This window comes from Procambarus clarkii, chromosome 3, assembly GCF_040958095.1.
Source record: "Procambarus clarkii isolate CNS0578487 chromosome 3, FALCON_Pclarkii_2.0, whole genome shotgun sequence".
Lineage (NCBI taxonomy): Eukaryota > Metazoa > Arthropoda > Malacostraca > Decapoda > Cambaridae > Procambarus > Procambarus clarkii.
The window spans coordinates 44,831,243-44,855,186 of NC_091152.1; the positions used below are offsets into that span (position 1 = coordinate 44,831,243).

Genomic DNA, 23,944 nt, shown 5'->3' on the forward strand with positions numbered 1-23,944 from the left:
CTGCTGGACTTGTGGTTGACGGCCTCCACGGCGGTGCCCCCAGTGGACCTGTGTTTTGGCTGACCTGTGGCCAGGGTAGGCTCAGCTTCTCAAAGGATTCGTTGTGAGGCCACGAAAGCACCGAGGACTTAGCACCAAGAGCTTGGATCCAGAGTCTTCAGGAGAAGACGATTGTGTACAGTGTTAATACCCTTCCCCCTGTGTAATCTTATATTATTTATTTGGTGATGGTTTAATAATTATAATCTTAAGTTTTTGCCTTTATTTCCCTTCCCCTTTAAGTTACTTGCGTCACGGATCACATCCCTTGAAAGCCACTACTGGCTTGGGGTCGGATACAACTTCCTCTAACAACATCAGAGTAAGAACCCCGTTGCGTCCCGAGAGGGCCGTAACAAGCCACAATACTTTACAAAAATGTTACTGAAACAACAGTCTCTCTCGCCTAAGTCAATGTAAAGTATTTACTGAATCTGGTCTCACAAAGTTTTCACGAAGGCATCAGGTAAAAAAACACTGGCGGCCAATCAAGGTAATAATGCATTTATTTTAAGCTTAACTGACTTGTTTAAAGTAAATAGAGAAACTGCTTTATACGTCAGAAGTAGAAATAGTCCAAGTAAAAACAAGGGTTTATAAACCATAAGAAGTACAAATAGTACCAAATTAGTTTGATATTAATACAGTATAAGCAAATAAATGAAATACACATTCTGGCTAGAGTATAAATAAAGTGATAACTGAATCATCTCAAGACTCGTATGACAGTTTTCAGTGAGACTCAATAATGATTTTAGACTCGGGCCAAGAAAGAATGCATATATATCTTACTTTGCAAACGTTTGGAAGATAACACACTCAGAGAATAGAGTGAACATTTGCCCAGTTCCTGCTCTCAGGACAGCGTGAACTTTCAGATCTTGCTCTGAGGATAGCGTGAACTTTCAGATCTTGCTCTGAGGATAGCAGAAAAGATGAGATCTTGCTCCGAGGATAGCAGAAAGGATGAGATCTTGCTCTGAGGATAGCTGAAAAGACTATATGTTGCTTTATGGATAGCGGTAAAGACTAGATGTTGAACTAAGGATAGCGGAAAAGAGAAGATCTTGCTCTAAGGATTGCGGGAAAGAATAGATATTGCTCTATGGATAGCAGTAAATACTAGATCTTGCTCTAAGGATAGCGTAAAATAATAGATTTTGCTCTAAAGATATCGTTAATGTTCAGATCCGTATTTTAGGATATCCTAAACATGAACGTTCACATCCCTCTCTGAGGTTGGCCAAAATGTTCAGATATTACCGCGATGGTAATTTATACTTTGGTCAGAATATATTTTGACCAAGTTTGTATAAGTTAACATTAAAAATGTATTTCTCCAACTCGTGTTATTTCCAATACAAATATTAGCAGCGCGGGTAAAATGTTATACAATAACGCTTGCGAATTCATTTAACTTCCAAATCAGTACCAATCTAATTTGATGTTAAATTTTGAGTATAAGTTAGAATGAGTTAGGAAGCGTTAGAGAATAGAAGTGTGGCATGATTAAGGTTGTTAGTTGTGGTGCTCTGGTTAGTGAGTGTCGTTAGAAGTGTATCGCTGGTTATAGTGAGGAAATGTGGAGGAGCAGTGATCAGGATTCGAACCTGTGCACTAAGGGAGTATGAATCCTTACCCAGGCACACGCCCTAGACAACTAGGCCACGACATGGTCTATGGGGCGTGTGTGCTTGGGAGTATTCACCGCATGGGTTCGAATCCTCATGACGGCTCCTACGGATTTTCTCACTGATACTTCACGTTAGTCTTATTGCTTTCTGTTTATTTACTTTTTGTGTTTGCAGGGTTGAGATATTAGCTCTTGGGCCCCACCTTTCTAACCAATCTATTTGGTTATCAATCTATCAATCTACCTGCGTGTTGTTAGCATATATCACTGGTTAGATAACGTTGTTAGTCGTATACCACATGTTAGAGAGTACTATTAATAGTGCATCACCGGCGAGGGAGTAGTAAGGACATATACACAGAGACAACTGCAGTAGTCCCAGAGCACATGAGAGGCAGTTCCTTATACACATTCAACTATGGTCATTCATACACCTGGAACAACCCGGCGGTCATATATTATGTTTCCTGGCGGTCTGATCTTTAAATACAGTTATCTATTTACAAACAAACTTTTACTCAGTTGTTTCTAAATTTAAACTTATTAAGTTTTTATTCAGTTGTTTTATGTAAGCTTTTTAAATTCGTAATTATAATTCTCTATTTATATCCTCAAATTATAGAGTTTGTAAATTGTTCTTCAATCATATTTTCAAATAATTTTTGTCTTAATTGAGAATGCAAATTACGGTTTAAAATGTTCCTACAAACAGCTGTCGAAATTCTCTTAATTAAAATCACCTTTTTCTGAGCACCATAAAACAGGTGATTCTAATTCTGTACACTTTAAGGCAGGTGATTCTAATTCTGAACACCTTAAGGCAGGTGATTCTAATTCTGAACTGTATGATCGTGGCCTGACATAACAGGTACAGCTGATGGCAACCTTTAGATAACCAGTTACTAGAGCGTCTAGAAATAATCACTAGAGTCCAATTAGCAACATTTCGAAAATGAAAACATTGAATTTTAAATTCATCTCTCACTCAGAAATGTCGTATTTCCTCGTTGTTCAGCTGTCAGCTCCAACATTTGTCCTCATAACTGTCCATCCGTTAATGTTCTGTCCGTTTTAAAATTCTGTCCAAGTCGTCCTGAAGCTTTATTTAGTCCTGGTCTAAATGTGCGTCCTAAGATTAATTTGATTGATGCTGTGAATTCTGTATGTCGTTACCTGACACGACAGACGGCACACGACCGAGTCTGTGAGCTGTCTATTTCAGAATCCAATACAGAATATTCCTGAAATAGTTATGAATTTATCCACTAATAAAGTATTCATGAGATTATCACGTCTTAAACCGGTGTTTGAGCTGAATGGGGAGTAATTTGAGTAATAGAGCAGGGGTTACAGAGAGGTTTTGTGTAGCGTAACAGTACTTACAGAGATTAGTGTTGGTACTGTACTGGTGTAGTGTTGTTAGTGGTAATGTAGACACATGTTAGAGAGAGGTTGTGCTGGAGGACGTTCAAGGTAAGAACACATTAGTGGATAAACAGGTATTGGAGAGTCTAAAGTTCACTCACCTTTCCTCTATTCGTTCATATATTAATTAAACAATTATAATTTCATTTCATTTGCTTTGGTACCGCAAAGTGAGTACCATGGTGAGTAATGGTGAGTTATCTGGCTATTTATGCTGACTCTGCTGTCGTTGAAATAACGATGTGGTAATCCAGCACTCACAGAGAAGGAACCAATAGCACCAACAACTACTCACAGGAGAAAGACTGACAAGAAAGAGGCGAAGGTTCAAGGACAACACAGATCACCATTACGAGAATTAATCAAGAGAAGATAATTAATTAGCGTTACCACCTGCCAGGTAGGCTCTCTATCACCGCAGATAATTAGCGTTACCTCCTGCCAGGTAGGCTCTCTATCACCGCAGATAATTAGCGTTACCACCTGCCAGGTAGGCTCTCTATCACCGCAGATAATTAGCGTTACCTCCTGCCAGGTAGGCTCTCTATCACCGCAGATAATTAGCGTTACCTCCTGCCAGGTAGGCTCTCTATCACCGCAGATAATTAGCGTTACCACCTGACAGGTAGGCTCACTATCACCGCAGATAATTAGCGTTACCACCTGCCAGGTAGGCTCACTATCACCGCAGATAATTAGCGTTACCACCTGCCAGGTAGGCTCACTATCACCGCAGATAATTAGCGTTACCACCTGCCAGGTAGGCTCACTATCACCGCAGATAATTAACGTTACCACCTGCCAGGTAGGCTCACTATCACCGCAGATAATTAGCGTTACCACCTGCCAGGTAGGCTCACTATCACCGCAGATAATTAGCGTTACTGTAACACGGGTTAGGGTTCCTCTCTCTACTTCTCTTCTTTCTTTGCCCTCTACCCGTATTCTTACTTTTTATTCTCTACCAAGGGACTCCAAAACTTTTACCAAAACCAACTCCACGCCACGTGGTCCTAAGACGATTGACCGACTTAGGATTCTACACCCAGTATGACGTGACCTAGGCTCTGATCAAAACCCTAGAGTCGCCTCTACGCTGCCACCACCAGACCAGTAACACAAGAGCAATGATCGAGGTCTGGATCGATCACGCTAATTAATCAACCTAGGGGCTTGATCCCCACTATAAACGATGACTTTGAGTGTGGAATAAATTACACGGTAATGATAATTCCGATTCGATGTTAGAATCGGCGCCCAATACAACTCTGCCTCGTGAGGACCACGTGACCAGGACAAGTATACACATAACCAAATGGAAACAATAAAAATGCAAAATATTAACAAATTTAATTTATTAAAAGAAAAACTAAAACAAAATCTAAATATGTTCACTCCCTGTCACTTTAACACTCCCTACTTGACCTGACTGGCAAATGAGACTATTTCTATACATAACAATAGCAACTATACCTCTATGTTTTACCAGCTAAAGATGTTGGGCTGGTCTTGGGGAGAGGTAAGATGTTTGACCTCTCCCAGCTGCTCGGCAGATCACACTGATCTCTTCCTTGTCTGGTCTACCCCAGACAGAGTATTGTATCCTTCCGCCTAGTCAAAGTTCTACCCAGTTACTAGCAAGGTTTAAGTTATAACAATTAACCTCTGTTTGTACTGAATTGATCCAGACTGGTTGAATTATTTTACTGAAATTAAATTACACAAGCATCTAACGGCAGAGCTGTTCCCGATCCCCCAAAATGGTTAATTGAACTTTGAGAAATAATAGACATGTCAACCCTGCTGACCTATGACCGCCGGTCACTCCGCCTTACAAGTTAGATCTGATTCGTGACGTCACTGATGGTGACTTAAACTCAATAATTAGAATACTCTTGATATTGTATCCAGTACTATTATACAATTCAATTTTAATGCAAAATGAATACAGGCTAATTTTCTCTAAATTACTGAATACTATAGGATGGTTCATTATACGCAGCTATGAACAAAGCGTCGGTTATTTCCACCGCGAATTCCCCTGGGGTCAGGTCACCATGCGGGCTCAGCTTCCCATTCTCTTTTGTCGATAAACCACTCTGGATAATTCTTACAACAGCCTAGTTTGTTACAACCCCCCCCCCGCACAAGCACTTAGTAAACCTTGTTAATTTGTTAAAAATCACGAGGTTTAGTATCCAAACCCACAATTCAACTCATGCCATAAACAAAAGCTAACCTAACTAATAAAATTTGACAAATATTAGTCCAACATCATAATAAACGTTCATATTTCATAAATTTCTCAGCTGTCAACTGACAGCAATCCTCCAATATCAGGAAACATACATCCTATCCTTACTGACATAGCTAAATAACATGTCCCTACTCTACCATCAAAGACTAGCTATTAAACTCTCTTGGCTCTTCACTAGCCAAGTCCATGTGACCTCTAGAGCCGGCCACACCGTGCTCAAACATAAACATTAAAGTTATAACTTCAGACTGAACTTTCAGTCATCCGGGAGCGTACTACGGAACTATCAGGTACACATCCGTGTACTAACCACTCCCCAATCAATGTCAACCTTGACATGTTAAGGAACACACCAAATGTTTATTACATGTATCTACAAATATAAAAAAAATTCCTATACTATATCACAGGTTTCAGCTGACTGTACAGCCAAGTGTTCTCACTCACTAGAAGTGTCAGTGTTTATATTGGTCCGCCTCTCCTGTGTTCAAACATTCTGCAAAAATAGCACAACATAATTTTCCATAACCGTTTGTTCTGGGCTGAGACAATTACACAGGGGCTTCGATTTTGATTACTGACCAATTCATAGAGTTAAATTTTCATATATTATACCAGAATTATTATTTTAAATCTGTTTTTCAACATTTAAAAAATATTGTAATTCTAACTCTGTTTTTCAACATTTAAACAAGTGTCCAGATGTTCCTGCCAGGTAGGCTCTCTATCACCGCAGATAATTAGCGTTACCTCCTGCCAGGTAGGCTCACTATCACCGCAGATAATTAGCGTTACCACCTGCCAGGTAGGCTCTCTATCACCGCAGATAATTAGCGTTACCTCCTGCCAGGTAGGCTCTCTATCACCGCAGATAATTAGCGTTACCTCCTGCCAGGTAGGCTCTCTATCACCGCAGATAATTAGCGTTACCACCTGCCAGGTAGGCTCTCTATCACCGCAGATAATTAGCGTTACCACCTGCCAGGTAGGCTCACTATCACCGCAGATAATTAGCGTTACCACCTGCCAGGTAGGCTCACTATCACCGCAGATAATTAGCGTTACCACCTGCCAGGTAGGCTCACTATCACCGCAGATAATTAGCGTTACCACCTGCCAGGTAGGCTCACTATCACCGCAGATAATTAGCGTTACCACCTGCCAGGTAGGCTCACTATCACCGCAGATAATTAGCGTTACCACCTGCCAGGTAGGCTCACTATCACCGCAGATAATTAGCGTTACCACCTGCCAGGTAGGCTCTCTATCACCGCAGATAATTAGCGTTACCTCCTGCCAGGTAGGCTCTCTATCACCGCAGATAATTAGCGTTACCTCCTGCCAGGTAGGCTCTCTATCACCGCAGATAATTAGCGTTACCTCCTGCCAGGTAGGCTCTCTATCACCGCAGATAATTAGCGTTACCTCCTGCCAGGTAGGCTCTCTATCACCGCAGATAATTAGCGTTACCTCCTGCCAGGTAGGCTCTCTATCACCGCAGATAATTAGCGTTACCACCTGCCAGGTAGGCTCTCTATCACCGCAGATAATTAATTTAGTGGACAGTTAATGGGACAGGTGATAAACGAGACAGGTGCTTGCTCACTCACAGGCTGCCACGACCCAGGCACGCTGTCACACCACACAACAAGGGGACACATAAACAAGGACACACAAACAAGGACACATATAAACAAGGACACACACAAACAAGGACACATATAAACAAGGACACACACAAACAAGGACACATATAAACAAGGACACACAAACAAGGACACATATAAACAAGGACACACACAAACAAGGACACATATAAACAAGGACACACAAACAAGGACACATATAAACAAGGACACACACAAACAAGGACACATATAAACAAGGACACACATAAACAAGGACACATAAACAAGGACACATATAAACAAGGACACACAAACAAGGACACATATAAACAAGGACACACAAACAAGGACACATATAAACAAGGACACACACAAACAAGGACACATATAAACAAGGACACACACAAACAAGGACACATATAAACAAGGACATACACAAACAAGGACACATATAAACAAGGACACACATAAACAAGGACACATAAACAAGGACACATATAAACAAGGACACATAAACACGGACACATTAAACACAAGACTAAGTTAGAGAAGATTCAGCGGTATGCCACCAGGCTCGTCCCGGAACTGAGAGGATTGAGCTACGAGGAAAGGCTAAAGGAGCTGAACCTCACATCCCTGGAAAACAGAAGAGTAAGGGGAGACATGATAACCACCTACAAAATTCTCAGGGGAATTGACAGGGTGGACAAAGACAAACTCTTCAGCACGGGTGGAACACAAACAAGGGGACACAGGTGGAAACTTAGTACCCAGATGAGCCACAGAGACCTAGGTGTACGTTGTTTATGTGTACTCACCTAATCCTAGGTGAGTACACATAAACAACGACACACATAAACAAGGACACATAAATAAGGATACACAAACAATTCCGTTCAGCACCACAGTGATGAAGCTGGTCCGTTCAGCACCATAGAGATGAAGCTGGACCGTTCAGTACCACAGTGATGAAGCTGGTCCGTTCAGTACCACAGTGATGTAGCTGGTCCGTTCAGTACCACAGTGATGAAGCTGGACCGTTCAGCACCACAGTGATGAAGCTGGTCCGTTCAGCACCACAGTGATGAAGCTGGTCCGTTCAGTACCATAGAGATGAAGATGGACCGTTCAGTACCACAGTGATGAAGCTGGACCGTTCAGTACCATAGAGATGAAGATGGACCGTTCAGCACCACAGAGATGAAGCTGGACCGTTCAGTACCACAATGTTGAAGCTGGACCGTTCAGTACCACAGTGATGAAGCTGGACCGTTCAGTACCACAGAGATGAAGCTGGACCGTTCAGTACCACAGAGATGAAGCTGGACCGTTCAGTACCACAGAGATGAAGCTGGACCGTTCAGTACCACAGAGATGAAGCTGGACCGTTCAGTACCACAGAGATGAAGCTGGACCGTTCAGTACCACAGTGATGAAGCTGGACCGTTCAGCACCACAGAGATGAAGCTGGACCGTTCAGTACCACAGTGATGAATCTGGACCGTTCAGTACCACAGTGATGAAGCTGGTCCGTTCAGTACCACAGAGATGAAGCTGGACCGTTCAGTACCACAGTGATGAAGCTGGACCGTTCAGTACCACAGAGATGAAGCTGGACCGTTCAGTACCACAGAGATGAAGCTGGACCGTTCAGTACCACAGTGATGAAGCTGGACCGTTCAGTACCACAGAGATGAATCTGGACCGTTCAGTACCACAGAGATGAATCTGGACCGTTCAGTACCACAGAGATGAAGCTGGACCGTTCAGTACCACAGAGATGAAGCTGGACCGTTCAGTACCACAGAGATGAATCTGGACCGTTCAGTACCACAGAGATGAAGCTGGACCGTTCAGTACCACAGAGATGAATCTGGACCGTTCAGTACCACAGAGATGAAGCTGGACCGTTCAGTACCACAGAGATGAAGCTGGACCGTTCAGTACCACAGTGATGAAGCTGGACCGTTCAGTACCACAGAGATGAAGCTGGACCGTTCAGTACCACAGAGATGAAGCTGGACCGTTCAGTACCACAGAGATGAAGCTGGACCGTTCAGTACCACAGTGATGAAGCTGGACCGTTCAGTACCATAGAGATGAAGGTCATGGAGAATGCCCCAAGAGATCATTAAAGAGGACATGATGCCCCAAGAGATCATTAAAGAGAACATGATGCACCAAGAGACCATTAAAGAGGACATGATGCCCCAAGAGATCATTAAAGAGGACATGATGCCCCAAGAGATCATTAAAGAGGACATGATGCACCAAGAGATCATTAAAGAGGACATGATGCCCCAAGAGATCATTAAAGAGGACATGATGCCCCAAGAGATCATTAAAGAGGACATGATGCCCCAAGAGATCATTAAAGAGGACATGATGCACCAAGAGATCATTAAAGAGGACATGATGCCCCAAGAGATCATTAAAGAGGACATGATGCCCCAAGAGATCATTAAAGAGGACATGATGCCCCAAGAGATCATTAAAGAGGACATGATGCCCCAAGAGATCATTAAAGAGGACATGATGCCCCAGGAGATCATTAAAGAGGACATGATGCCCCAGGAGATCATTAAAGAGGACATGATGCACCAAGAGATCATTAAAGAGGACATGATGCCCCAAGAGATCATTAAAGAGGACATGATGCACCAAGAGATCATTAAAGAGGACATGATGCCCCAAGAGATCATTAAAGAGGACATGATGCCCCAAGAGATCATTAAAGAGGACATGATGCCCCAAGAGATCATTAAAGAGGACATGATGCCCCAAGAGATCATTAAAGAGGACATGATGCCCCAAGAGATCATTAAAGAGGACATGATGCACCAAGAGATCATTAAAGAGGACATGATGCCCCAAGAGATCATTAAAGAGGACATGATGCCCCAAGAGATCATTAAAGAGGACATGATGCACCAAGAGATCCTTAAAGAGGACATGATGCCCCAAGAGATCATTAAAGAGGACATGATGCCCCAAGAGATCATTAAAGAGGACATGATGCCCCAAGAGATCATTAAAGAGGACATGATGCCCCAAGAGATCATTAAAGAGGACATGATGCCCCAAGAGATCATTAAAGAGGACATGATGCCCCAAGAGATCATTAAAGAGGACATGATGCCCCAAGAGATCATTAAAGAGGACATGATGCCCCAAGAGATCATTAAAGAGGACATGATGCACCAAGAGATCATTAAAGATGACATGATGCCCCAAGAGATCATTAAAGAGGACATGATGCCCCAAGAGATCATTAAAGAGGACATGATGCCCCAAGAGATCATTAAAGAGGACATGATGCCCCAAGAGATCATTAAAGAGGACATGATGCCCCAAGAGATCATTAAAGAGGACATGATGCCCCAAGAGATCATTAAAGAGGACATGATGCCCCAAGAGATCATTAAAGAGGACATGATGCCCCAAGAGATCATTAAAGAGGACATGATGCCCCAAGAGATCATTAAAGAGGACATGATGCCCCAAGAGATCATTAAAGAGGACATGATGCCCCAAGAGATCATTAAAGAGGACATGATGCCTCAAGGAGGCCACAAACTTGTGTAATAAACTTGAGCTTCATGGTTGTGGTGTCGTACAGGAATAATGTATAAGCATCGTGTACCAGGCATACGCCGACTCTTCATTTATGCTAACAGCAGAAGTGACGTTATACTAGAAAGTCTGCTCATATTGTACCTTTGTCACATATAAAATATATTATTTAATGTGTGCTCATATTCTTAATGTTATACTTACAGGTAGTTTATCTTGCAGACGAGCAATTCGGCTTTGTGCTAAAACTGTTGATTTGGAGAGCTGAATCATCACTTAAAATACTGTGTTTTATGATACTCGCCCTGGTGTTACTGCCTCTGGTGTTACTGCCTCTGGTGTTACTGCCTCTGGTGTTACTGCCTCTGGTGTTACTGCCCCTGGTGTCACTGCCTCTGGTGTTACTGCCTCTGGTGTTACTGCCTCTGGTGTTACTGCCTCTGGTGTTACTGCCTCTGGTATTACTGCCTCTGGTGTTACTTCCTCTGGTGTTACTGCCTCTGGTGTTACTGCCTCTGGTGTTACTGCCTCTGGTGTTACTGCCTCTGGTGTTACTTCCTCTGGTGTTACTGCCTCTGGTGTTACTTCCTATGGTGTCACTGCCTCTGGTGTTACTTTCTCTGGTGTTACTGCCTCTGGTGTTACTTCCTCTGGTGTTACTGCCTCTGGTGTTACTTCCTCTGGTGTTACTGCCTCTGGTGTCACTGCCTCTGGTGTTACTGCCTCTGGTGTCACTGCCTCTGGTGTCACTGCCTCTGGTGTCACTGCCTCTGGTGTTACTGCCTCTGGTGTTACTTCCTCTGGTGTTACTGCCTCTGGTGTTACTGCCTCTGGAGTTACTGCCTCTGGTATTACTGCCTCTGGTGTTACTGCCTCTGGTGTCACTGCCTCTGGTGTTACTTCCTCTGGTGTTACTGCCTCTGGTGTTACTTCCTCTGGTGTTACTTCCTCTGGTGTTACTTCCTCTGGTGTTACTGCTCCTGGTGTTACTGCCCCTGGTGTCACTGCCTCTGGTGTCACTGCCCCTGGTGTTACTGTCTCTGGTGTTACTGTCTCTGGTGTTACTTCCTCTGGTGTTACTTCCTCTGGTGTTACTGCCTCTGGTGTTACTTCCTCTGGTGTTACTGCCTCTGGTGTTACTGCCTCTGGTGTTACTGTCTCTGGTGTTACTGCCTCTGGTGTCACTGCCTCTAGTGCTACTTCCTCTGGTGTTACTGCCTCTGGTGTTACTTCCTCTGGTGCTACTGCCTCTAGTGCTACTTCCTCTGGTGTTACTGCCTCTGGTGTCACTGCCTCTGGTGTCACTGCCCCTGGTGTTACTGTCTCTGGTGTTACTGTCTCTGGTGTTACTTCCTCTGGTGTTACTTTCTCTGGTGTCACTGCCTCTGGTGTCACTGCCTCTGGTGTTTCTGCCTCTGGTGTTACAGCCTCTGGTGTCACTGCCTCTGGTGTAACTGCCTCTGGTGTTACTTCCTCTGGTGTTACTGCCTCTGGTGTTACTTCCTCTGGTGTTACTGCCTCTGGTGTTACTGCCTCTGGTGCTACTTCCTCTGGTGTTACTGCCTCTGGTGTTACTGCCTCTGGTGCTACTGCCTCTAGTGCTACTTCCTCTGGTGTTACTGCCTCTGGTGTCACTGTCTCTGGTGTTACTGCCTCTGGTGTTACAGCCTCTGGTGTCACTGCCTCTGGTGTTACTGCCTCTGGTGTTACAGCCTCTGGTGTCACTGCCTCTGGTGTTACTGCCTCTGGTGTTACAGCCTCTGGTGTTACTGCCTCTGGTGTCACTGCCTCTGGTGTTACTGCCTCTGGTGTCACTGCCTCTGGTGTCACTGCCTCTGGTGTTACTGCCTCTGGTGTTACAGCCTCTGGTGTCACTGCCTCTGGTGTCACTGCCTCTGGTGTCACTGCCTCTGGTGTTACTGCCTCTGGTGTTACTGCCTCTGGTGTTACAGCCTCTGGTGTTACTACCTCTGGTGTCACTGCCTCTGGTGTCACTGCGTCTGGTGTTACTGCCTCTGGTGTTACAGCCTCTAGTGCTACTTCCTCTGGTGTTACTGCCTCTGGTGTCACTGTCTCTGGTGTTACTGCCTCTGGTGTTACAGCCTCTGGTGTCACTGCCTCTGGTGTTACTGCCTCTGGTGTTACAGCCTCTGGTGTCACTGCCCTGGTGTTACTGCCTCTGGTGTCACTGCCTCTGGTGTCACTGCCTCTGGTGTTACTGCCTCTGGTGTCACTGCCTCTGGTGTTACTGCCTCTGGTGTCACTGCCTCTGGTGTTACTGCCTCTGGTGTCACTGCCTCTGGTGTTACTGCCTCTGGTGTTACAGCCTCTGGTGTTACAGCCTCTGGTGTCACTGTCTCTGGTGTTACTGCCTCTGGTGTTACTGCCTCTTGTGCTACTTCCTCTGGTGTTACTGCCTCTGGTGTTACTTCCTCTGGTGTTACTGCCTCTGGTGCTACTTCCTCTGGTGTCACTGCCTCTGGTGTCACTGTCTCTGGTGTTACTGTCTCTGGTGTTACTGTCTCTGGTGTTACTTCCTCTGGTGTTACTTTCTCTGGTGTCACTGCCTCTGGGTTCACTGTCTCTGGTGTTACTGCCTCTGGTGTTACTGCCTCTAGTGCTACTTCCTCTGGTGTTACTGCCTCTGGTGTTACTTCCTCTGGTGTTACTTCCTCTGGTGCTACTTCCTCTGGTGTTACTGCCTCTGGTGTTACTGCCTCTGGTGCTACTTCCTCTGGTGTCACTGCCTCTGGTGTTACTTCCTCTGGTGTTACTTCCTCTGGTGTTACTGCCTCTGGTGCTACTTCCTCTGGTGTTACTGTCTCTGGTGTTACTGCCTCTGGTGTCACTGCCTCTGGTGTCACTGTCTCTGGTGTCACTGCCTCTGGTGTTACTGTCTCTGGTGTTACTGTCTCTGGTGTTACTGCCTCTGGTGTCACTGTCTCTGGTGTTACTTCCTCTGGTGCTACTGCCTCTAGTGCTACTTCCTCTGGTGTTACTGCCTCTAGTGCTACTTCCTCTGGTGTTACTGCCTCTGGTGTCACTGTCTCTGGTGTTACTTCCTCTGGTGTTACTGCCTCTGGTGTTACTGCCTCTGGTGCTACTGCCTCTAGTGCTACTTCCTCTGGTGTTACTGCCTCTGGTGTCACTGTCTCTGGTGTTACTGCCTCTGGTGTTACTGCCTCTGGTGTTACTGTCTCTGGTGTTACTTCCTCTGGTGTTACTGTCTCTGGTGTTACTTCCTCTGGTGTTACTGCCTCTGGTGTCACTGCCTCTGGTGTCACTGCCTCTGGTGTTACTGCCTCTGGTGTTACTTCCTCTGGTGTTACTGCCTCTGGTGTTACTTCCTCTGGTGTTACTGCCTCTGGTGTTACTTCCTCTGGTGTTACTTCCTCTGGTGTTACTTCCTCTGGTGTTACTGCCTTTGGTGTTACTGCCTCTGGTGTTACTTCCTCTGGTGTTACTGCCTCTGGTGTTACTGCCTCTGGTGTTACTGCCTCTGGTGTTACTGCCTCTGGTGTTACTTCCTCTGGTGTTACTGCCTCTGGTGTTACTGCCTCTGGTGTTACTGCCTCTGGTGTTACTTCCTCTGGTATTACTGCCTCTGGTGTTACTGCCTCTGGTGTTACTTCCTCTGGTGCTACTGCCTCTGGTGTTACTGCCTCTGGGGTTATGGAGAAAGAGGAAGGAGTGAGGTGAGAGAGGGAGGAGAGAGAGAGAGAGAGAGGGAGGGAGGAGAGAGAGAGAGAGAGAGAGAGAGAGAGAGAGAGAGAGAGAGAGAAAGGGGAAAAGAGAGAGAGAGAAGGGGGGAATAGAGAGAGCGGGGAGAGGGAGAGGGGGGAGAGGGAGAGGGGGGGAGAAGACAAAGAGGGTGGGAGAGGGGAGTGAGAGGGAGAGGAGAGAGAGAGGGAGAGGGGAGAGAGAGGGAGAGGGGAGAGAGAGGGAGATGCGAGAGAGAGGGGGTAGGGAGAGAGAGGGGGAGGAGAGAGAGGAAGGAGAGAGAGAGGTGAGTGCGCACACACACACACACACACACACACACACACACACGTGTGTGTGTGCGCGCGTGTTAAATGTGCGCGCGCGCACATTTAACCTTGCTACAGTGCTCATCAATCTGGGTAATGGGTCTCCCATATATTGTTATCAGCTGCAATAATTGGTCAGTATGAAAATGAACTAATAATTTATTTTGTTATGAACTGCTTTAACTTTGAGTTTGACAACAATTGGTATGTGATTGTTGTTATGTATTAAACAATGACCACTTTTATCAGCAGAGTTGACACAAAGTTGTATAATCCTGCCAGCAATGTTGTCCTGCAACAGTTGGCCAGGATATTATTGTCCCATTGTCCCAGACACCAAACCTCTTAGGCTTATCCAGGTCTCTCTTAGGCCTACGACTGACCATCCTCAGGATGCAGACCACAACAGTCTCCTGACTCCCTGACATCCATTTACCACAAAGTGGACAGTGGCAGCAGATGAAAGAAAACGTTCTCAAACGTCTCCGTTCGGTCAAGGAAATCGAGATCAGAACCAAGATTCACTAAGTGTTATCAATATCTTAAGCAGCAGTGTTACGAAGACCCGTATGCAAGATGCAACAAGGAGTTGATTGGTCATAATTAGCAATACTGATCTAGTACACCTTCGTCTCGCTTGATATTACTAGTGTTCTTGCCTTGACCAATCAGAGAGAAGGTAATATTGTTCATCATAATGTTTAGCCAATGATATTGACGCCTCAGCCGGGGAACTGACCCAATCGTGTCCGTTCGTCCAGAGAGTGACGATGTTATGGTGGCCCCAGAGTGTCTGAACACAGGCGATACATAACTGTACCATTGTTGACACATAACTATACCATTACTGACACATAACTATACCTCTGTTGACACATACGCTATCTTTGCAATATGGTCACAATAACGTCTATATATCTGCACTTCAGATGCCATATATGACGTTCAGTGTTGTATATGAATTTATGTAATCGCCGATGATCCTTACAAGGCTGCTTGACCTGATTGGTCCTCGCCCCTCACCTAATTTGGTATTATTTTCTTATAAGCTTCTTTATTCTTCAAGCTTCATACACCACTCTACATAACGTGAAGCTTCCTGCACCACTCTACATAACGTGAAGCTTCCGGCACCACTCTACATAACGTGAAGCTTCCTGCACCACTCTACATAACATGAAGCTTCCTGCACCACTCTACATAACATGAAGCTTCCTACACCACTCTACATAACATGAAGCTTCCTGCACCACTCTACATAACGTGAAGCTTCCTGCACCACTCTACATAACATGAAGCTTCCTGCACCACTCTACATAACATGAAGCTTCCTACACCACTCTACATAACATGAAGCTTCCTGCACCACTCTACATAACATGAAGCTTCCTGCACCACTCTACATAACGTGAAGCTTCCTGCACCACTCTACATAACGTGAAGCTTCCTACACCACTCTACATAACATGAAGCTTCCTGCACCACTCTACATAACATGAAGCTTCCTACACCACTCTACATAACGTGAAGCTTCCTGCACCACTCTACATAACGTGAAGCTTCCTACACCACTCTACATAACATGAAGCTTCCTGCACCACTCTACATAACATGAAGCTTCCTACACCACTCTACATGAAGCTTCCTGCACCACTCTACATAACGTGAAGCTTCCTGCACCACTCTACATAACATGAAGCTTCCTGCACCACTCTACATAACGTGAAGCTTCCTGCACCACTCTACATAACATGAAGCTTCCTGCACCACTCTACATAACATGAAGCTTCCTTCACCACTCTACATAACATGAAGCTTCCTACACCACTCTACATAACATGAAGCTTCCTGCACCACTCTACATAACATGAAGCTTCCTTCACCACTCTACATAACATGAAGCTTCCTACACCACTCTACATAACATGAAGCTTCCTGCACCACTCTACATAACGTGAAGCTTGCTGCACCACTCTACATAACATGAAGCTTCCTACACCACTCTACATGAAGCTTCCTGCACCACTCTACATAACATGAAGCTTCCTTCACCACTCTACATAATATGAAGCTTCCTACACCACTCTACATGAAGCTTCCTGCACCACTCTACATAACATGAAGCTTCCTACACCAATCTACATGAAGCTTCCTGCACCACTCTACATAACATGAAGCTTCCTACACCACTCTACATAACATGAAGCTTCCTTCACCACTCTACATAACATGAAGCTTCCTGCACCACTCTACATGAAGCTTCCTACACCACTCTACATGAAGCTTCCTACACCACTCTACATAACATGAAGCTTCCTTCACCACTCTACATAACATGAAGCTTCCTACACCACTCTACATGAAGCTTCCTGCACCACTCTACATAACACGAAGCTTCCTGCACCACTCTACATAACATGAAGCTTCCTGCACCACTCTACATAACATGAAGCTTCCTACACCACTCTACATAACATGAAGCTTCCTACACCACTCTACATAACATGAAGCTTCCTGCACCACTCTACATAACATGAAGCTTCCTACACCACTCTACATAACATGAAGCTTCCTGCACCACTCTACATAACGTGAAGCTTCCTGCACCACTCTACATAACATGAAGCTTCCTGCACCACTCTACATAACATGAAGCTTCCTGCACCACTCTACATAACGTGAAGCTTCCTGCACCACTCTACATAACATGAAGCTTCCTGCACCACTCTACATGAAGCTTCCTGCACCACTCTACATAACATGAAGCTTCCTGCACCACTCTACATAACATGAAGCTTCCTGCACCACTCTACATAACGTGAAGCTTCCTGCACCACTCTACATAACATGAAGCTTCCTGCACCACTCTACATGAAGCTTCCTGCACCACTCTACATAACGTGAAGCTTCCTACACCACTCTACATGAAGCTTCCTGCACCACTCTACATAACATGAAGCTTCCTGCACCACTCTACATAACATAAAGCTTCCTGCACCACTCTACATAACATGAAGCTTCCTGCACCACTCTACATAACATGAAGCTTCCTACACCACTCTACATAACGTGAAGCTTCCTACACCACTCTACATGAAGCTTCCTGCACCACTCTACATAACATGAAGCTTCCTGCACCACTCTACATAACATAAAGCTTCCTGCACCACTCTACATAACATAAAGCTTCCTACACCACTCTACATAACATGAAGCTTCCTGCACCACTCTACATAACGTGAAGCTTCCTGCACCACTCTACATAACGTGAAGCTTCCTGCACCACTCTACATAACATGATGCTTCCTGCACCACTCTACATAACATAAAGCTTCCTACACCACTCTACATAACGTGAAGCTTCCTGCACCACTCTACATAACATGAAGCTTCCTACACCACTCTACATAACGTGAAGCTTCCTGCACCACTCTACATAACGTGAAGCTTCCTGCACCACTCTACATAACGTGAAGCTTCCTGCACCACTCTACATAACGTGAAGCTTCCTACACCACTCTACATAACATGAAGCTTCCTACACCACTCTACATAACATGAAGCTTCCTGCACCACTCTACATAACATAAAGCTTCCTGCACCACTCTACATAACATGAAGCTTCCTGCACCACTCTACATAACATGAAGCTTCCTACACCACTCCACATAACGTGAAGCTTCCTGCACCACTCTACATAACGTGAAGCTTCCTGCACCACTCTACATAACGTGAAGCTTCCTACACCACTCTACATAACATGAAGCTTCCTACACCACTCTACATAACGTGAAGCTTCCTACACCACTCCACATAACGTGAAGCTTCCTGCACCACTCTACATAACGTGAAGCTTCCTGCACCACTCTACATAACGTGAAGCTTCCTACACCACTCTACATAACATGAAGCTTCCTGCACCACTCTACATAACATGAAGCTTCCTACACCACTCTACATAACATGAAGCTTCCTACACCACTCTACATAACGTGAAGCTTCCTGCACCACTCTACATAACGTGAAGCTTCCTGCACCACTCTACATAACATGAAGCTTCCTGCACCACTCTACATAACGTGAAGCTTCCTACACCACTCTACATAACGTGAAGCTTCCTGCACCACTCTACATAACATGAAGCTTCCTGCACCACTCTACATAACGTGAAGCTTCCTGCACCACTCTACATAACATGAAGCTTCCTGCACCACTCTACATAACATGAAGCTTCCTGCACCACTCTACATAACATGAAGCTTCCTGCACCACTCTACATAACATAAAGCTTCCTGCACCACTCTACATAACATAAAGCTTCCTACACCACTCTACATAACATGAAGCTTCCTGCACCACTCTACATAACGTGACGCTTCCTGCACCACTCTACATAACGTGAAGCTTCCTGCACCACTCTACATAACATGAAGCTTCCTGCACCACTCTACATAACATAAAGCTTCCTACACCACTCTACATAACGTGAAGCTTCCTGCACCACTCTACATAACATGAAGCTTCCTACACCACTCTACATAACGTGAAGCTTCCTGCACCACTCTACATAACGTGAAGCTTCCTGCACCACTCTACATAACGTGAAGCTTCCTGCACCACTCTACATAACGTGAAGCTTCCTACACCACTCTACATAACATGAAGCTTCCTACACCACTCTACATAACATGAAGCTTCCTGCACCACTCTACATAACATAAAGCTTCCTGCACCACTCTACATAACATGAAGCTTCCTGCACCACTCTACATAACATGAAGCTTCCTACACCACTCCACATAACGTGAAGCTTCCTGCACCACTCTACATAACGTGAAGCTTCCTGCACCACTCTACATAACGTGAAGCTTCCTACACCACTCTACATAACATGAAGCTTCCTACACCACTCTACATAACGTGAAGCTTCCTACACCACTCCACATAACGTGAAGCTTCCTGCACCACTCTACATAACGTGAAGCTTCCTGCACCACTCTACATAACGTGAAGCTTCCTACACCACTCTACATAACATGAAGCTTCCTGCACCACTCTACATAACATGAAGCTTCCTACACCACTCTACATAACATGAAGCTTCCTACACCAGTCTACATAACGTGAAGCTTCCTGCACCACTCTACATAACGTGAAGCTTCCTGCACCACTCTACATAACATGAAGCTTCCTGCACCACTCTACATAACGTGAAGCTTCCTACACCACTCTACATAACGTGAAGCTTCCTGCACCACTCTACATAACATGAAGCTTCCTGCACCACTCTACATAACGTGAAGCTTCCTGCACCACTCTACATAACATGAAGCTTCCTGCACCACTCTACATAACATGAAGCTTCCTGCACCACTCTACATAACATGAAGCTTCCTACACCACTCTACATAACATGAAGCTTCCTACACCACTCTACATAACATGAAGCTTCCTACACCACTCTACATAACGTGAAGCTTCCTGCACCACTCTACATAACATGAAGCTTCCTGCACCACTCTACATAACATGAAGCTTCCTACACCACTCTACATAACATGAAGCTTCCTACACCACTCTACATAACATGAAGCTTCCTACACCACTCTACATAACGTGAAGCTTCCTGCACCACTCTACATAACGTGAAGCTTCCTGCACCACTCTACATAACATGAAGCTTCCTGCACCACTCTACATAACATGAAGCTTCCTGCACCACTCTACATAACGTGAAGCTTCCTGCACCACTCTACATAACGTGAAGGGTTGAGAATATTGTGGGGATCTCTGACAAGGAACGTAGACCACTAGTATACATCTACAGTTTACTTAACAGTCACGTTAAAAAATTGGTTTGAATAAATTGTTGCAAAAGACGTTCATTTACATTTTAAAATCCCTGAAGTAATGAAGGACTCGCAACATGGAGTTACGAAGACAATGTGGAGTGTCTCAATTAACTCTCATTCTTATCCTTCTCCGAAGATTTCCTTGTGTCTCATTGTATTCTCCCCGAGAGAAGTGTCATAACTAGTGACTCTGCTGTCATGTGATGACCTCTTCCTGCACCATCCTGGAGGACTCGTCGTCTGATTATGGGTTTTCTCTTCATATTTGTGTATGGGTCCCATTGTGGGGTTGTGGGTCCCTGCCACTGTGCCGCTCTCTCTGCCCTTATATATGAGAGAGAGAGAGATATATATACAAGAGTTGTTACATTCTTGTACAGCCACTAGTACGCGTAGCGTTTCGGGCAAGTCCTTAATCCTATGGTCCCTGGAATACGATCCCCTGCCGCGAAGTATCGTTTTTTCATCCAAGTACACATTTTACTGTTGCGTTAAACAGAGGCTACAGTTAAGGAATTGCGCCCAGTAAATCCTCCCCGGCCAGGATACGAACCCATGACATAGCGCTCGCGGAACGCCAGGCGAGTGTCTTACCACTACACCACGGAGATATCAATGTTGTTATGATATCTGTGTGCTCCATGTTATTACCTAACCCTTCACATGTCCTTTCCATATCAGTACCATTCTCCTGACTAATTTTGTCATTTTCTTCTTGCAAGAAATCCTCCCATAGTGGGGGAAGAAACGTGGGGAACTAAAGTAGTGGACATTATAGACAGGAATTTCCTAACAACATCTGAAGGAAGACAAGGAAAAGAGAGGGAGATACACCAAACCATTTATACCTGATTTTCACCGCGAATGAGGAAGACATTACGAATATTTAACATGAAATATCACTAGGAGCCAGTCACCATTGCATCCAAGTCTTTGACTACATGATCGAGTTTAAAATTGTGAGCACGGGGCAAGAGGTTTGGTAAAGGAGAGTAGACTATAGGAAAGGGGGTTAACAGGAGGATAAGAGAATATCTGGGAGACGTGCAGTGGGAGGAAGAACTAAGAAGAAAAATATTTCAAGATATAATGGACTTAGTCAAGTGGAAATGCAAGGAGGACGGAGAGAATTTTATACCAACAGTAAAATAAAAAAAGTAGGAGGGAATATAAAAACTCATGGTTTATTAAACAGTGCCAGGAAGCAAAAATGAGAAGCAGGAGGGAGTGGAGAAGGTACAGAGGAAATATGACAGAGGACAAACGACAGGACAAAGGACAGAGGACAAAGGACAAGGGACAAAGGACAGAGGACAATAGGATGCAAAAGAGCTAGGAATGAATACATTAACTTAAGGAGAATATCAGAAAGAAATTATGAAATCGATATTACAATGAAAGCGAGAAAGCAACCTTAATTACTACAAAGTCATATAAGAAGGAAAATGTCGGTGAACGACTGAGTGAGAAGACTAAGGAAAATAGAAGGGGCATATATGGAAAGTGACAAGGAAATCTGCGAGGCACTGAATGCAGTTTCCATGGAGTGTTCACAACCGAGCCTGAGTAGCTCCCATTGTTAGAGGAGATGACCCAAGATGAGAGACTAAAAGATGACCCAAAATGATTGTCTCTATGTATATGTCCTTACTACTCCCTCGCCGGTGATGCACTATTAATAGTACTCTCTAACATGTGGTATACGACTAACAACGTTATCTAACAAGTGATATATGCTAACAACACGCAGGTAGACTGATAGATTGATAACCAAATAGATTGGTTAGAAAGGCGGGGCTCAAGAGCTAATATCTCAACCCTGCAGACACAAAAAGTAAATAGAGAGAGTGTACTCACACTAATGTGAAGTATCAATGAGAAAATCCGTAGGAGCCGTCATGAGGATTCGAACCCATGCGGTGAATACTCCCAACCACACACGCCCCTAGACACTGTCGTGGCCTAGTTGTCTGGGGCGTGTGCCTGGGTAAGGATTCATACCCCCCCCCCCCTTAGTACACAGGTTCGAATCCTCACCAGTGCTCCTCCACATTTCCTCACTATAACCAGCGATACACTTCTAACGACACTCACTAACCAGAGCACCACAACTAACAACCTTAATCATGCCACACTTCTATTCTCTAACGCTTCCTAACTCATTCTAACTCATACTCAAAATTTAACATCAAATTAGATTGGTATTGATTTGGAAGTTATATTAATTCGCAAGCGTTATTGTATAACATTTTACCCGCGCTGCTAATATTTGTATTGGAAATAACACGAGTTGGAGAAATACATTTTTAATGTTAACTTATACAAACTTGGTCAAAATATATCCTGACCAAAGTATAAATTACCATCGCGGTAATATCTGAACATTTTGGCCAACCTCAGAGAGGGATGTGAACGTTCATGTTTAGGATATCCTCAAATAAGGATCTGAACATTAACGTTATCTTTAGAGCAAAATCTAGTTCTTAACGCTATCCTTAGAGCAAGATCTATTGTTTTCCGCTATCCTTCGACCAAGATCTAGTCTTTACTGCTATCCATATAGCGATATCTATTCTTTTCCGCTATCCTTAGAGCAAGATCTACTCTTTCCGCTATCCTTAGAGGAACATCTAGTCTTTACCGTTATCCTTAGAGCAACATATCGTCTTTTCTGCTATCCTCAGAGCAAGATCTAATTTTTCCAGCTATTCTCGGAGCAAGATCTGAAAGTTCAAGCTATCCTGAGAGCAGGAGCTGGGCAAACGTTCACTCTATTCTCCGAGTGTGTTATCTTCCAAACGTTTGCAAAATAAGATATATTTATATTCTTTCTTCGCCCGAGTCTAAAATCATTGTCGAATCTCACTGAAAACTGTCATACGAGTCTTGAGATGATTCAGTTATCACTTTATTAATACTCTAGCCAGAATGTGTATTTTATTTATTTGCTTATACTGTATTAATATCAAACTAATTTGGTACTATTTGTACTTCTTATGGTTTATAAACCCTTGTTTTTACTTGGACTATTTCTACTTCTGACGTATAAAGCAGTTTCTCTATTTACTTTAAACAAGTCAGTTAAGCTTAAAATAAATGCATTATTACCTTGATTGGCCGCCAGTGTTTTTTTACCTGATGCCTTCGTGAAAACTTTGTGAGACCAGATTCAGTAAATACTTTACATTGACTTAGGCGAGAGAGACTGTTGTTTCAGTAACATTTTTGTAAAGTATTGTGCCTTTACCTAGATCATTGATGCTGATCAATGTTGTTTCAGCATTACCCATTATATCCACATTGATTCACTGACAGCACACACATTGAACAATGTTTTTTCACTGACAACATACACATTGAACAATGTTTCTTCACTGACAACATAGTACTAGGCATCCGTCAATCCCGTGGGGTTATGGAGTTGTGCCCTGGGTGTCTAGTTGTTGTAGTGCAGTTGGATGCAGCGCCTGCTGTGGCTGTGAAGGCCAACCCGAGAATGACAGTCTAGA

The 23,944-nt window shown here is 44.2% G+C and overlaps 1 protein-coding gene across 1 annotated transcript; it reads right to left on the reverse strand.

Moving 5' to 3' along the window:
• Positions 1–913: 913 nt before the first annotated feature.
• Positions 914–23,725, reverse strand: LOC138368983 (uncharacterized). Its single transcript, XM_069331726.1, has 4 exons — positions 23,683–23,725; positions 11,666–12,210; positions 2,846–2,913; positions 914–1,028 (listed from the first exon to the last, which is right to left on the reverse strand). Exons 1-4 carry the CDS (start codon positions 23,723–23,725, stop codon positions 914–916), a joined length of 771 nt encoding a protein of 256 aa, XP_069187827.1.
• Positions 23,726–23,944: the final 219 nt, after the last annotated feature.